The 16,886-nt window shown below is 46.5% G+C and overlaps 1 protein-coding gene across 2 annotated transcripts in view; it reads left to right on the forward strand.

Annotated features, from left to right (window-relative positions):
- Positions 1–16,886, forward strand: part of FANCC (FA complementation group C) — a 1,254,769-nt gene that overhangs the window by 808,686 nt on the left and 429,197 nt on the right. For both annotated transcript variants that reach the window (XM_078675695.1, XM_078675696.1), the window contains one exon: positions 1,701–1,753. In XM_078675695.1, coding sequence (XP_078531821.1) covers positions 1,701–1,753 — 53 coding nt within the window. The remainder of the gene's footprint in view (positions 1–1,700; positions 1,754–16,886) is intronic.

Here is a 16,886-nt window from a genome sequence, read left to right on the forward strand (position 1 = left end):
TCTAGCTTCAAACTTCAAGGGGTTATCAAAAACGATATACTCGCAAATATACGAGCCCCTCGGCTTTGGTAATTGCAATAACCAAATCAAAACCAAGAAACCAACCCCTCGGCTTTGGTAATTGCAATAACCAAATCAAAACCAAGAAACCAAACAAAGTCGTGGGAGCGACCCACTTGTACTTCTTATTCTTACTAATCAAAAGGTTATCCAAATTCTAACTGTCAAGTTCTACATGATCTAACGGTCTTTTTTAGAATACTCACGCCAAAAAGGTTCTCAGTCAGGAGTGACATCATGTGGAGGATCAAAATCAGGAAGATCAGTAATATACTGGGCTGCAGAAACAAAGAATCTCCAGAATCCCTGTGCACAGAGTACCTCCTTAGTAGTATCCTGTTCTGTCCTCCTCAGTAGATTTCAGTCCTCTGACAAGATCACTCCCACAGATAGTCACTTCTCTGATGAAGCCCACGTTGGCCGCGCCATTTGAAGAAATGTAGTCTTCATTCTCAGGGAATACTTACTAATAAAAAAAGAACTTGGCACAGAAGCTGGAAATATGAAAAGACATCTTTATTAAATTTAATAAGTGAGGCCACGTCACACAGAAGCCGTAACAAATGAATGAGGTAGTCTGAGGAGTACAGAGAACAGAGGCCTTATATAATGCTCAGGGTTACAAAACTCAGCATAAAAGTAAGGGGCAGTCCTTGCTTTTGCAAGCATGCAAAAAATGCCTAACATGGACATGCAAGGTCTGCCAAACGACAAACCCATTTTACAGTTGTCCGGCCCATAATCAATCATTGAACAAACCCAACATTCTTCTTTAGACAAGCCGGACAAACCCATAATAAAAGGACCACAACCCATATCATAAACAGACCATAAAAGAAGGAACAGAAAACAGATAAGAAGCAGGATAAGGGGTGTGTGTGTGCATACCAAACTCTACAATGTCCTGTGCTTTGATCCTCAATCTTGATCAGCTAAAGGGCAGGGACTGGTTTAACAAGGTCAGCTTCAGGCAACAGGGTCAGTTCACTCAGGTCAAACAGTCAGCATGAACTCGAGCTAAGGTGTACATGTCCTTAAAAGACTAGTTCAGCCACAATCATCGGCCTATGTGAGGGCAACCACAAAATGGCTGCCATACACAAAATGGAACCCACGGGTTCAGAATTCACAGAACCTCATTGTGTTACAGACAGAAAATACACTCAAAAGGTCCCCCACGTGCTGGAAAAAACTCCCAGAACATGGGGGGCATTAACAATCTTATTCCCGATTTTGAACCCCACTTTAGGGATCTAACTGACCATAAGTGACCATGAGAGCGTGGCCTAACCTGTTGTCATGAAGTATATTTCTCCTGAAGTGCCTGCTGCTTTGTATTCATGGGGGATAATGCCTGCAACGGAGGCAGCCATGTTGAGATTGGGTAGCATGGCCACTATACCGCTGTTCTAATGGAGGCCGAGCTTTCCACACACCTGCTGCAGCTGTGCAGCCTACCTATATATCAGACCTTTTCTAACAGTCCCTTTGTCTTGAAAACTCTGCTATATTCAGTAGGTCATGCACTAGTGGATAGGAAGTGAAATTTATAATATGGCTTCTGCTGTGCTTTTTTAAGAATAATTGCATAGGAAGCTTCTTTTACATTGGGCTAAAGTGTTTCCAATTTTTTTTCACAGCCTCAAGCAGCGTGCCACCCTTCAATCTTTGGCGTTGTTGATGACATTTTTAAGTGAGTACCTGTAATGCTATATTATAAATAAACAAATCACAAAAAATGCAAATCTAGATGTAATGATGGTTTCATACAGTCGCAGAATCAACCGATAGCCCAATCTGGTGAGGTATTGAGTATCAAAACATGCATGGATCCTTAGTTTAGAATAAGGCAATACCTTCTTGCCACTTTCACAACAAAATACCTTGCTTTGGTTTGACACTACCCGCAGCTCACTCAGCCTGATCCATTAACGTGTGGGGTAACCCTGATCATACAAATGTAAATATTTCCATCTTGGACTGATTTTGAAATGTAAGATGTCATGCTAACCTCTCCTTCACCTAAACATATCCAAACACACCATAAAATCCAGGCCTCCACCAAAACCCCTTCCTGAAGAATAACGGGGCGTGTGTGGACCTCATCAAGGACTGTCTGTTGATGCAGGTAAGCATAGTGTCTCAGGGCAGTGTTTGCTACCTTTGTGCATTTGTGTCAAACATTCTGAACATCCCTCTTCTTGATTCAATTGATTAGCAGCATGTGTCTTCCGATTTTAGGTTTCGGTAAACATTTATTGGAATTGTTCATATCCATCTTACAGCAAACAAGATTACTGCCACCTCCACTACCCTCCCACCCGGCAGTTTTCTCTCACAAATAGATTAATGGAAGACATTAGACCTGTGTGATTCTATGTACTTCTCGAGGGGGGTTTACAGTGGATTATCACCATCCATGATTTGTAGGGTCTTAAGTTCTCTTGGACGATACAAATCTCCAGTCTTTCGTAAAAATGATTAAATAAAAAAATCCAACTGTGGCTATCAGAGGGCTGCCTAAGAGTTCTCCATTCCACGCAGGAACAGGGTGATCTTGTTCATACCTAGCACATACCACTCTTTGTTGTACCAGTCTTGCCTGTGCGGAGTGGGGTCCATGCTGCACTTAGGACAGTTTGCTTAGCACACAGCAGAAGTGTATACCGACTACTCCCCCACCCACCCCGCCCCGTCCACCGCCCCATAGTGTTATCTGTGCAAGCCGCCACTGCATGAAAGCATCAGAATTTTTATGTTTCTGCATTGGGCCACTCCAAAAAATTGTGAGATGAATATCCCTGTAGCACGGAAGGATGTCTGAACACCTGGGGCCATATTACATAAGGTGCCCTAGGGGTGCAATCAGCATTTGCGCCTGCTTTGTACGCCCCCGGGGCACTTTGGTATTATAAAAGGGCGCAAATGCTTGTGCGTCCCAATCTATAATACTGATAGCGCTGGCGCACTTACTGCTCCAGCGCTACCTTCAGAGGCTGTTCCCTCATTTGCCTAGAGGCGTGCCCTATGCAAATGAGGGATTTCCTTTGACTCTGCGCCCGCACCATATTACAGACGCTGTCGCAGAGTTAAAGAAGCCCTCAGGTTGCGCACTAATAGGGCACCTCCTGACAGCAGCCCTCTACATGGGGTAAAAAGGTTCCCATGGACACACCAGACATCCCCGTGCAGGCTGGTGCAGCCACTCGTTTCAAAGTGCAGGCGGGTGCCACCTGCACTGTGAAAACACGGAGCAGCTGCTCCGTATTTTCACCTGAATGCGCTGCCCCCAGGGCAGCCGAGTTCGCGGCTGACCCCAGGGCAGCTCATTCATTATAATGGGGCGCATTGACATTGTTTTCGCTTGGCGCACCTTTTGAAAGGTGCGCCGGGCGCATAGGATGGGAAAACGTAATACGGCCCCTAATATTCCTACCCCTTTGATCAGCCTGGACCCTCAGCAGGGCTTTAAGCAGGATAAAAACACTGGAGGATCTCTCAAAGGGTTGTGGCCGACGTAATTAAGGGTGTGGCTTAAAAACCCCTAGGCTCAAAATCTGTGCTTAGCCTATTGTGCCGCCTGACTCGTACATTGCTGTTTCTGTCATTGTATCCAGATATATAATACAACAAGTAACATTATACCTACAACAAGACAGAACTGCTGGCTTTGTCAGTGGTTGTTAGTTGCATAAGATAAATAGGAAACATGGACATTTGCCAAATCGGAGGGGGGAGGCGAGGAGGCCCCCACTGCAGCCGCCACCGCCAGGAGTCATATTTTTGTTGCTACAGCGCCGCCGCCCCGGGACTACATCTCCCGGCAGCCTCAGCGGCGGCGCTGCCTTCTGACATCGGGACAGCGCCAGGAGGCGCCTTAAAGCAGCGCTCCACTCGGCGGAGCGCGGGGACATTTGCCAAATCGGAGGGGGGAGGCGAGGAGGCCCCCACTGCAGCCGCCACCGCCACCGCCAGGAGTCATATTTTTGTTGCTACAGCGCCGCCGCCCCGGGACTACATCTCCCGGCAGCCTCAGCGGCGGCGCTGCCTTCTGACATCGGGACAGCGCCAGGAGGCGCCTTAAAGCAGCGCTCCGCTCGGCGGAGCGCGGGGACATTTGCCAAATCGGAGGGGGGAGGCGAGGAGGCCCCCACTGCAGCCGCCACCGCCAGGAGTCATATTTATGTTGCTACAGCGCCGCCGCCCCGGGACTACATCTCCCTGCAGCCTCAGCGGCGGCGCTGCCTTCTGACATCGGGACAGCGCCAGGAGGCGCCTTAAAGCAGCGCTCCGCTCCGCGGGACGCCGGGCGAAACCCGGGCAAAGGCCCTCTGTGGCCCTCCGAGGACCTGAGGAGGACGGGCCACCCCACTTGACTCTACCATAGGAGGAGGTATTGTGAAGCTTCAATTTTATAGACTATATTGACTATTCTGTCGTTTCCATCATTAACATAGACACTGTGTCCATTTGGGAAGAGCTCAACGCCCTGTGTGGCACCAAGTACGCACCTGATGTTATAACCTCCCCTACTGTGGGCACTAACTGTGTTACTTCTAATGGCTTCCCATGGGACTTAACATCATCTGTATTTAAAGACCAAAAACAAGTAAACGCTTCACCCCTGGATCTCAATATTAGAGGGAAGCACGACAGCGAAATTGACAATGGGAACTATGCAAGTACACAACATCTGTGCAACAGCCCAACATTATCTCCCTCTAAATTAATAACATCAACGCAGGACACGGCCGCGGCCAAACTAGATGACCCTGTCTTGTCTCCCCAAATGACTTTACTAACTCAAATTGAGCAACTCTTGTTAGATGTCATCTCACCCTTGGTCTTAAAAATCAACGACTTGGGGGACAGGTTGATTAGCATCGAGGAAGTAATCAAAAAGTATCCTCCTCCAAATAATAAAATGGATATATCCGCCTACCCAAACCCTCCCACCGTCCCTGAAAAGCATAAGTCTAGTATTTCTAAAAATGGTGACACTCAATTACAGCCTCCCTGTATACCTACCCCAATAGGCCACAAAGTAACTTCAAAACCCGTGTCACTAATTCATACAGTGGTTAGACCAGCTCCGGCAAGAATACCATGTATCAACTTACCTCCAGAAGCCGCCCCATAGGTATCTGTCCTCTCTGGGGTGCCTGCCCTCAGCCGGGGAACACACGAATCTCAGAAGGACCTGCTAAATAAGGTCATTTTCTGGTTACAAAAAAATAGACCTTTGCCACCTGAGCTGGATGGTGGCATCTTGAATGTCAGGAGGGTGGGGTGGTTAGGCTCGCTGCCCAAGGACATCGCTGGGGACCTGGTGTTAATTAAATTTAAAAACTGGAATATCGTCCCCTATTTACGATTTCGCCCCCCCAAAGAGAAACATGGCACTATTCGAATTTGGGATTTGCACGATTTTTACCCGAGCCCCCGACATATTCAGTTACACCAATAGTCAATTAACCTTTTAGCCCTAACGGTTTTCAACTTTTGTCCAAAAATTGTATTTAAACCCCACCACTAAGAGGCCACTTACAAGTTTGAGCTAAACAGACAGGGTAGGATGTAACAGCGGATAAAGGCTTGTTTAATGCTCTTTCCTGGCTTCATAGTATGTACCCATGTCTTCTTGTTTTAGAGCTGTTCATTGAAAATGAAATTTATGCATATTGATTAGCTGATTCGATATACTTATTTAATCTTGTTTTATTAACGTTGTAATGAAATGTTATGGTGTTTATGTAACTTTATGGTGTTTATTTATATATTGTTGACGCTTTTATGATTTTAAGCAAAAAATCGAATAAAGCTAACTGACTTGACTTGACTTGAAATAAGAAACAACTATGGCTTTGTTGTATATAATATTGACAATGCTTCAGTTCTGAAATGATGAGTGTGAAGGAATTAAAACGAGTATCTTTGAAGCTACACCAAAGGCAGTGAGCAGTTGCAAAAATGGAGAGCCCGATAGGGACCCGTCTCGTCGCCTGCTTTTTAGAACGGCCGGTTCTTAGCACCGACAGGACCCACTTAACTTTCTGACCCTGTCTTTGCTGCGATTCATGACTTCTTCCATTCTGCAGTAAAAACTCAGCAGGTCTTCTAAGTTTGAGCTACGCGTTTAGGTGTAAGCGTGGAAAAACAACTGGAGTTTGAATATATGACTTTACCACGAATACAAATACTCCGCATGGCATTACCACGCGAATTTTACTTCGCAAGTGGCTTTACCACGCAGCTTTTTAGAACGCAAGTTCTAACATCGCATTTAAAAAACGTTACGTTCAGCAGCTCTTACTTCCATCCACCATGGAAATATGCGTCAAAACACGTCTACCAAAACTAAAAAAGGACTACAATTATGACGTACACGCCACGTCTTTGGTGCGGCTCTTTTCTTTTACTTTTAAATGACACTGTAGTGCGTTTTTTTAATGTATGTAGCCTGCTCGTTTTATTTTTTATTTTTTTATGGGGGGGAGACCCCCCCAACCCCCCAAGGCCACGCAGAACTTACAAGCAGGACGACCAAAAGGAATACCACTTGCGTGGTAAAGACGGTCGTGGAAGGCACCCGCGTTGAAGAGACGTTTGCGGGGTAAGTGGATCGTTGATAACGTCATGCGTGGAAAAGACTTCGTTGTAAATGATGTTTCCCAGCTTATATAGTATCACCATTTTGATTGTGTCTATACACTCAACCAGGAAAGGATGTATCTGTGCCATTTCAATAGATCGTACCTTATTTCATGTATCAGTGGGGAGAGCAGTGCATAATTCGTGTCTGTATTTACTGGGGCAGGACACCAGCACTTATTTCTGACACTCAGCCACATGGTGGCGCTGTCTGCGTGCTGTTCAACTAGTAGAAAAAGAAAAATACCAGGTCACCCAAGTCATTCACACAGCTTTGTGTCACGTGGAGTGTGATGGTTAGTATATTGAGGGGACTGGCATTGACAGGCATCTGTCCGGGGCTGAGGGTGATGCAAGCCGTAGTGGACTCGCATGAAAAAGCCAAGGCATTTTCAACTGAATTTTTTCCCTTCAAAATCTGCACTGAGAGCGAGTTCAGCGAGGTATAGGCTTGGAATTAATGAGGTTAGTTGAAACGCTTGGAATTAATGAGGTTAGTTGAAGCGCTGCCTTCTGACATCGGGACAGCGCCAGGAGGCGCCTTAAAGCAGCGCTCCGCTCGGCGGAGCTCGGGGACATTTGCCAAATCAGAGGGGGGAGGCGAGGAGGCCCCCACTGCAGCCGCCACCGCCACCGCCAGGAGTCATATTTTTGTTGCTACAGCGCCGCCGCCCCGGGACTACATCTCCCGGCAGCCTCAGCGGCGGCGCTGCCTTCTGACATCGGGACAGCGCCAAGAGGCGCCTTAAAGCAGCGCTCCGCTCGGCGGAGCGCGGGGACATTTGCCAAATCGGAGGGGGGAGGCGAGGAGGCCCCCACTGCAGCCGCCACCGCCAGGAGTCATATTTATGTTGCTACAGCGCCGCCGCCCCGGGACTACATCTCCTGGCAGCCTCAGCGGCGGCGCTGCCTTCTGACATCGGGACAGCGCCAGGAGGCGCCTTAAAGCAGCGCTCCGCTCCGCGGGACGCCGGGCGAAGCCCGGGCAAAGGGCGAGCCCTCTGTGGCCCTCCGAGGACCTGAGGAGGACAGGACGGGCCACCCCACTTGACTCTACCATAGGAGGAGGTATTGTGAAGCTTCAATTTTATAGACTATATTGACTATTCTGTCGTTTCCATCATTAACATAGACACTGTGTCCATTTGGGAAGAGCTCAACGCCCTGTGTGGCACCAAGTACGCACCTGATGTTATAACCTCCCCTACTGTGGGCACTAACTGTGTTACTTCTAATGGCTTCCCATGGGACTTAACATCATCTGTATTTAAAGACCAAAAACAAGTAAACGCTTCACCCCTGGATCTCAATATTAGAGGGAAGCACGACAGCGAAATTGACAATGGGAACTATGCAAGTACACAACATCTGTGCAACAGCCCAACATTATCTCCCTCTAAATTAATAACATCAACGCAGGACACGGCCGCGGCCAAACTAGATGACCCTGTCTTGTCTCCCCAAATGACTTTACTAACTCAAATTGAGCAACTCTTGTTAGATGTCATCTCACCCTTGGTCTTAAAAATCAACGACTTGGGGGACAGGTTGATTAGCATCGAGGAAGTAATCAAAAAGTATCCTCCTCCAAATAATAAAATGGATATATCCGCCTACCCAAACCCTCCCACCGTCCCTGAAAAGCATAAGTCTAGTATTTCTAAAAATGGTGACACTCAATTACAGCCTCCCTGTATACCTACCCCAATAGGCCACAAAGTAACTTCAAAACCCGCGTCACTAATTCATACAGTGGTTAGACCAGCTCCGGCAAGAATACCATGTATCAACTTACCTCCAGAAGCCGCCCCATACGTATCTGTCCTCTCTGGGGTGCCTGCCCTCAGCCGGGGAACACACGAATCTCAGAAGGACCTGCTAAATAAGGTCATTTTCTGGTTACAAAAAAATAGACCTTTGCCACCTGAGCTGGATGGTGGCATCTTGAATGTCAGGAGGGTGGGGTGGTTAGGCTCGCTGCCCAAGGACATCGCTGGGGACCTGGTGTTAATTAAATTTAAAAACTGGAATATCGTCCCCTATTTACGATTTCGCCCCCCCAAAGAGAAACATGGCACTATTCGAATTTGGGATTTGCACGATTTTTACCCGAGCCCCCGACATATTCAGTTACACCAATAGTCAATTAACCTTTTAGCCCTAACGGTTTTCAACTTTTGTTCAAAAATTGTATTTAAACCCCACCACTAAGAGGCCACTTACAAGTTTGAGCTAAACAGACAGGGTAGGATGTAACAGCGGATAAAGGCTTGTTTAATGCTCTTTCCTGGCTTCATAGTATGTACCCATGTCTTCTTGTTTTAGAGCTGTTCATTGAAAATGAAATTTATGCATATTGATTAGCTGATTCGATATACTTATTTTATCTTGTTTTATTAACGTTGTAATGAAATGTTATGGTGTTTATGTAACTTTATGGTGTTTATTTATATATTGTTGACGCTTTTATGATTTTAAGCAAAAAATCGAATAAAGCTAACTGACTTGACTTGACTTGAAATAAGAAACAACTATGGCTTTGTTGTATATAATATTGACAATGCTTCAGTTCTGAAATGATGAGTGTGAAGGAATTAAAACGAGTATCTTTGAAGCTACACCAAAGGCAGTGAGCAGTTGCAAAAATGGAGAGCCCGATAGGGACCCGTCTCGTCGCCTGCTTTTTAGAACGGCCGGTTCTTAGCACCGACAGGACCCACTTAACTCTCTGACCCTGTCTTTGCTGCGATTCATGACTTCTTCCATTCTGCAGTAAAAACTCAGTAGGTCTTCTAAGTTTGAGCTACGCGTTTAGGTGTAAGCGTGGAAAAACAACTGGAGTTTGAATATATGACTTTACCACGAATACAAATACTCCGCATGGCATTACCACGCGAATTTTACTTCGCAAGTGGCTTTACCACGCAGCTTTTTAGAACGCAAGTTCTAACATCGCATTTAAAAAACGTTACGTTCAGCAGCTCTTACTTCCATCCACCATGGAAATATGCGTCAAAACACGTCTACCAAAACTAAAAAAGGACTACAATTATGACGTACACGCCACGTCTTTGGTGCGGCTCTTTTCTTTTACTTTTAAATGACACTGTAGTGCGTTTTTTTAATGTATGTAGCCTGCTCGTTTTATTTTTTATTTTTTTAAGGGGGAAGACCCCCCCAACCCCCCAAGGCCACGCAGAACTTACAAGCAGGACGACCAAAAGGAATACCACTTGCGTGGTAAAGACGGTCGTGGAAGGCACCCGCGTTGAAGAGACGTTTGCGGGGTAAGTGGATCGTTGATAACGTCATGCGTGGAAAAGACTTCGTTGTAAATGATGTTTCCCAGCTTATATAGTATCACCATTTTGATTGTGTCTATACACTCAACCAGGAAAGGATGTATCTGTGCCATTTCAATAGATCGTACCTTATTTCATGTATCAGTGGGGAGAGCAGTGCATAATTCGTGTCTGTATTTACTGGGGCAGGACACCAGCACTTATTTCTGACACTCAGCCACATGGTGGCGCTGTCTGCGTGCTGTTCAACTAGTAGAAAAAGAAAAATACCAGGTCACCCAAGTCATTCACACAGCTTTGTGTCACGTGGAGTGTGATGGTTAGTATATTGAGGGGACTGGCATTGACAGGCATCTGTCCGGGGCTGAGGGTGATGCAAGCCGTAGTGGACTCGCATGAAAAAGCCAAGGCATTTTCAACTGAATTTTTTCCCTTCAAAATCTGCACTGAGAGCGAGTTCAGCGAGGTATAGGCTTGGAATTAATGAGGTTAGTTGAAACGCTTGGAATTAATGAGGTTAGTTGAAGCGCTGCCTTCTGACATCGGGACAGCGCCAGGAGGCGCCTTAAAGCAGCGCTCCGCTCGGCGGAGCTCGGGGACATTTGCCAAATCAGAGGGGGGAGGCGAGGAGGCCCCCACTGCAGCCGCCACCGCCACCGCCAGGAGTCATATTTTTGTTGCTACAGCGCCGCCGCCCCGGGACTACATCTCCCGGCAGCCTCAGCGGCGGCGCTGCCTTCTGACATCGGGACAGCGCCAAGAGGCGCCTTAAAGCAGCGCTCCGCTCGGCGGAGCGCGGGGACATTTGCCAAATCGGAGGGGGGAGGCGAGGAGGCCCCCACTGCAGCCGCCACCGCCAGGAGTCATATTTATGTTGCTACAGCGCCGCCGCCCCGGGACTACATCTCCTGGCAGCCTCAGCGGCGGCGCTGCCTTCTGACATCGGGACAGCGCCAGGAGGCGCCTTAAAGCAGCGCTCCGCTCCGCGGGACGCCGGGCGAAGCCCGGGCAAAGGGCGAGCCCTCTGTGGCCCTCCGAGGACCTGAGGAGGACAGGACGGGCCACCCCACTTGACTCTACCATAGGAGGAGGTATTGTGAAGCTTCAATTTTATAGACTATATTGACTATTCTGTCGTTTCCATCATTAACATAGACACTGTGTCCATTTGGGAAGAGCTCAACGCCCTGTGTGGCACCAAGTACGCACCTGATGTTATAACCTCCCCTACTGTGGGCACTAACTGTGTTACTTCTAATGGCTTCCCATGGGACTTAACATCATCTGTATTTAAAGACCAAAAACAAGTAAACGCTTCACCCCTGGATCTCAATATTAGAGGGAAGCACGACAGCGAAATTGACAATGGGAACTATGCAAGTACACAACATCTGTGCAACAGCCCAACATTATCTCCCTCTAAATTAATAACATCAACGCAGGACACGGCCGCGGCCAAACTAGATGACCCTGTCTTGTCTCCCCAAATGACTTTACTAACTCAAATTGAGCAACTCTTGTTAGATGTCATCTCACCCTTGGTCTTAAAAATCAACGACTTGGGGGACAGGTTGATTAGCATCGAGGAAGTAATCAAAAAGTATCCTCCTCCAAATAATAAAATGGATATATCCGCCTACCCAAACCCTCCCACCGTCCCTGAAAAGCATAAGTCTAGTATTTCTAAAAATGGTGACACTCAATTACAGCCTCCCTGTATACCTACCCCAATAGGCCACAAAGTAACTTCAAAACCCGCGTCACTAATTCATACAGTGGTTAGACCAGCTCCGGCAAGAATACCATGTATCAACTTACCTCCAGAAGCCGCCCCATACGTATCTGTCCTCTCTGGGGTGCCTGCCCTCAGCCGGGGAACACACGAATCTCAGAAGGACCTGCTAAATAAGGTCATTTTCTGGTTACAAAAAAATAGACCTTTGCCACCTGAGCTGGATGGTGGCATCTTGAATGTCAGGAGGGTGGGGTGGTTAGGCTCGCTGCCCAAGGACATCGCTGGGGACCTGGTGTTAATTAAATTTAAAAACTGGAATATCGTCCCCTATTTACGATTTCGCCCCCCCAAAGAGAAACATGGCACTATTCGAATTTGGGATTTGCACGATTTTTACCCGAGCCCCCGACATATTCAGTTACACCAATAGTCAATTAACCTTTTAGCCCTAACGGTTTTCAACTTTTGTTCAAAAATTGTATTTAAACCCCACCACTAAGAGGCCACTTACAAGTTTGAGCTAAACAGACAGGGTAGGATGTAACAGCGGATAAAGGCTTGTTTAATGCTCTTTCCTGGCTTCATAGTATGTACCCATGTCTTCTTGTTTTAGAGCTGTTCATTGAAAATGAAATTTATGCATATTGATTAGCTGATTCGATATACTTATTTTATCTTGTTTTATTAACGTTGTAATGAAATGTTATGGTGTTTATGTAACTTTATGGTGTTTATTTATATATTGTTGACGCTTTTATGATTTTAAGCAAAAAATCGAATAAAGCTAACTGACTTGACTTGACTTGAAATAAGAAACAACTATGGCTTTGTTGTATATAATATTGACAATGCTTCAGTTCTGAAATGATGAGTGTGAAGGAATTAAAACGAGTATCTTTGAAGCTACACCAAAGGCAGTGAGCAGTTGCAAAAATGGAGAGCCCGATAGGGACCCGTCTCGTCGCCTGCTTTTTAGAACGGCCGGTTCTTAGCACCGACAGGACCCACTTAACTCTCTGACCCTGTCTTTGCTGCGATTCATGACTTCTTCCATTCTGCAGTAAAAACTCAGTAGGTCTTCTAAGTTTGAGCTACGCGTTTAGGTGTAAGCGTGGAAAAACAACTGGAGTTTGAATATATGACTTTACCACGAATACAAATACTCCGCATGGCATTACCACGCGAATTTTACTTCGCAAGTGGCTTTACCACGCAGCTTTTTAGAACGCAAGTTCTAACATCGCATTTAAAAAACGTTACGTTCAGCAGCTCTTACTTCCATCCACCATGGAAATATGCGTCAAAACACGTCTACCAAAACTAAAAAAGGACTACAATTATGACGTACACGCCACGTCTTTGGTGCGGCTCTTTTCTTTTACTTTTAAATGACACTGTAGTGCGTTTTTTTAATGTATGTAGCCTGCTCGTTTTATTTTTTATTTTTTTAAGGGGGAAGACCCCCCCAACCCCCCAAGGCCACGCAGAACTTACAAGCAGGACGACCAAAAGGAATACCACTTGCGTGGTAAAGACGGTCGTGGAAGGCACCCGCGTTGAAGAGACGTTTGCGGGGTAAGTGGATCGTTGATAACGTCATGCGTGGAAAAGACTTCGTTGTAAATGATGTTTCCCAGCTTATATAGTATCACCATTTTGATTGTGTCTATACACTCAACCAGGAAAGGATGTATCTGTGCCATTTCAATAGATCGTACCTTATTTCATGTATCAGTGGGGAGAGCAGTGCATAATTCGTGTCTGTATTTACTGGGGCAGGACACCAGCACTTATTTCTGACACTCAGCCACATGGTGGCGCTGTCTGCGTGCTGTTCAACTAGTAGAAAAAGAAAAATACCAGGTCACCCAAGTCATTCACACAGCTTTGTGTCACGTGGAGTGTGATGGTTAGTATATTGAGGGGACTGGCATTGACAGGCATCTGTCCGGGGCTGAGGGTGATGCAAGCCGTAGTGGACTCGCATGAAAAAGCCAAGGCATTTTCAACTGAATTTTTTCCCTTCAAAATCTGCACTGAGAGCGAGTTCAGCGAGGTATAGGCTTGGAATTAATGAGGTTAGTTGAAACGCTTGGAATTAATGAGGTTAGTTGAAGCGCTGCCTTCTGACATCGGGACAGCGCCAGGAGGCGCCTTAAAGCAGCGCTCCGCTCGGCGGAGCTCGGGGACATTTGCCAAATCAGAGGGGGGAGGCGAGGAGGCCCCCACTGCAGCCGCCACCGCCACCGCCAGGAGTCATATTTTTGTTGCTACAGCGCCGCCGCCCCGGGACTACATCTCCCGGCAGCCTCAGCGGCGGCGCTGCCTTCTGACATCGGGACAGCGCCAAGAGGCGCCTTAAAGCAGCGCTCCGCTCGGCGGAGCGCGGGGACATTTGCCAAATCGGAGGGGGGAGGCGAGGAGGCCCCCACTGCAGCCGCCACCGCCAGGAGTCATATTTATGTTGCTACAGCGCCGCCGCCCCGGGACTACATCTCCTGGCAGCCTCAGCGGCGGCGCTGCCTTCTGACATCGGGACAGCGCCAGGAGGCGCCTTAAAGCAGCGCTCCGCTCCGCGGGACGCCGGGCGAAGCCCGGGCAAAGGGCGAGCCCTCTGTGGCCCTCCGAGGACCTGAGGAGGACAGGACGGGCCACCCCACTTGACTCTACCATAGGAGGAGGTATTGTGAAGCTTCAATTTTATAGACTATATTGACTATTCTGTCGTTTCCATCATTAACATAGACACTGTGTCCATTTGGGAAGAGCTCAACGCCCTGTGTGGCACCAAGTACGCACCTGATGTTATAACCTCCCCTACTGTGGGCACTAACTGTGTTACTTCTAATGGCTTCCCATGGGACTTAACATCATCTGTATTTAAAGACCAAAAACAAGTAAACGCTTCACCCCTGGATCTCAATATTAGAGGGAAGCACGACAGCGAAATTGACAATGGGAACTATGCAAGTACACAACATCTGTGCAACAGCCCAACATTATCTCCCTCTAAATTAATAACATCAACGCAGGACACGGCCGCGGCCAAACTAGATGACCCTGTCTTGTCTCCCCAAATGACTTTACTAACTCAAATTGAGCAACTCTTGTTAGATGTCATCTCACCCTTGGTCTTAAAAATCAACGACTTGGGGGACAGGTTGATTAGCATCGAGGAAGTAATCAAAAAGTATCCTCCTCCAAATAATAAAATGGATATATCCGCCTACCCAAACCCTCCCACCGTCCCTGAAAAGCATAAGTCTAGTATTTCTAAAAATGGTGACACTCAATTACAGCCTCCCTGTATACCTACCCCAATAGGCCACAAAGTAACTTCAAAACCCGCGTCACTAATTCATACAGTGGTTAGACCAGCTCCGGCAAGAATACCATGTATCAACTTACCTCCAGAAGCCGCCCCATACGTATCTGTCCTCTCTGGGGTGCCTGCCCTCAGCCGGGGAACACACGAATCTCAGAAGGACCTGCTAAATAAGGTCATTTTCTGGTTACAAAAAAATAGACCTTTGCCACCTGAGCTGGATGGTGGCATCTTGAATGTCAGGAGGGTGGGGTGGTTAGGCTCGCTGCCCAAGGACATCGCTGGGGACCTGGTGTTAATTAAATTTAAAAACTGGAATATCGTCCCCTATTTACGATTTCGCCCCCCCAAAGAGAAACATGGCACTATTCGAATTTGGGATTTGCACGATTTTTACCCGAGCCCCCGACATATTCAGTTACACCAATAGTCAATTAACCTTTTAGCCCTAACGGTTTTCAACTTTTGTTCAAAAATTGTATTTAAACCCCACCACTAAGAGGCCACTTACAAGTTTGAGCTAAACAGACAGGGTAGGATGTAACAGCGGATAAAGGCTTGTTTAATGCTCTTTCCTGGCTTCATAGTATGTACCCATGTCTTCTTGTTTTAGAGCTGTTCATTGAAAATGAAATTTATGCATATTGATTAGCTGATTCGATATACTTATTTTATCTTGTTTTATTAACGTTGTAATGAAATGTTATGGTGTTTATGTAACTTTATGGTGTTTATTTATATATTGTTGACGCTTTTATGATTTTAAGCAAAAAATCGAATAAAGCTAACTGACTTGACTTGACTTGAAATAAGAAACAACTATGGCTTTGTTGTATATAATATTGACAATGCTTCAGTTCTGAAATGATGAGTGTGAAGGAATTAAAACGAGTATCTTTGAAGCTACACCAAAGGCAGTGAGCAGTTGCAAAAATGGAGAGCCCGATAGGGACCCGTCTCGTCGCCTGCTTTTTAGAACGGCCGGTTCTTAGCACCGACAGGACCCACTTAACTCTCTGACCCTGTCTTTGCTGCGATTCATGACTTCTTCCATTCTGCAGTAAAAACTCAGTAGGTCTTCTAAGTTTGAGCTACGCGTTTAGGTGTAAGCGTGGAAAAACAACTGGAGTTTGAATATATGACTTTACCACGAATACAAATACTCCGCATGGCATTACCACGCGAATTTTACTTCGCAAGTGGCTTTACCACGCAGCTTTTTAGAACGCAAGTTCTAACATCGCATTTAAAAAACGTTACGTTCAGCAGCTCTTACTTCCATCCACCATGGAAATATGCGTCAAAACACGTCTACCAAAACTAAAAAAGGACTACAATTATGACGTACACGCCACGTCTTTGGTGCGGCTCTTTTCTTTTACTTTTAAATGACACTGTAGTGCGTTTTTTTAATGTATGTAGCCTGCTCGTTTTATTTTTTATTTTTTTAAGGGGGAAGACCCCCCCAAGGCCACGCAGAACTTACAAGCAGGACGACCAAAAGGAATACCACTTGCGTGGTAAAGACGGTCGTGGAAGGCACCCGCGTTGAAGAGACGTTTGCGGGGTAAGTGGATCGTTGATAACGTCATGCGTGGAAAAGACTTCGTTGTAAATGATGTTTCCCAGCTTATATAGTATCACCATTTTGATTGTGTCTATACACTCAACCAGGAAAGGATGTATCTGTGCCATTTCAATAGATCGTACCTTATTTCATGTATCAGTGGGGAGAGCAGTGCATAATTCGTGTCTGTATTTACTGGGGCAGGACACCAGCACTTATTTCTGACACTCAGCCACATGGTGGCGC

The sequence above is a fragment of the Lissotriton helveticus genome, chromosome 2_1 (assembly GCF_964261635.1).
Source record: "Lissotriton helveticus chromosome 2_1, aLisHel1.1, whole genome shotgun sequence".
Taxonomy (NCBI): domain Eukaryota; kingdom Metazoa; phylum Chordata; class Amphibia; order Caudata; family Salamandridae; genus Lissotriton; species Lissotriton helveticus.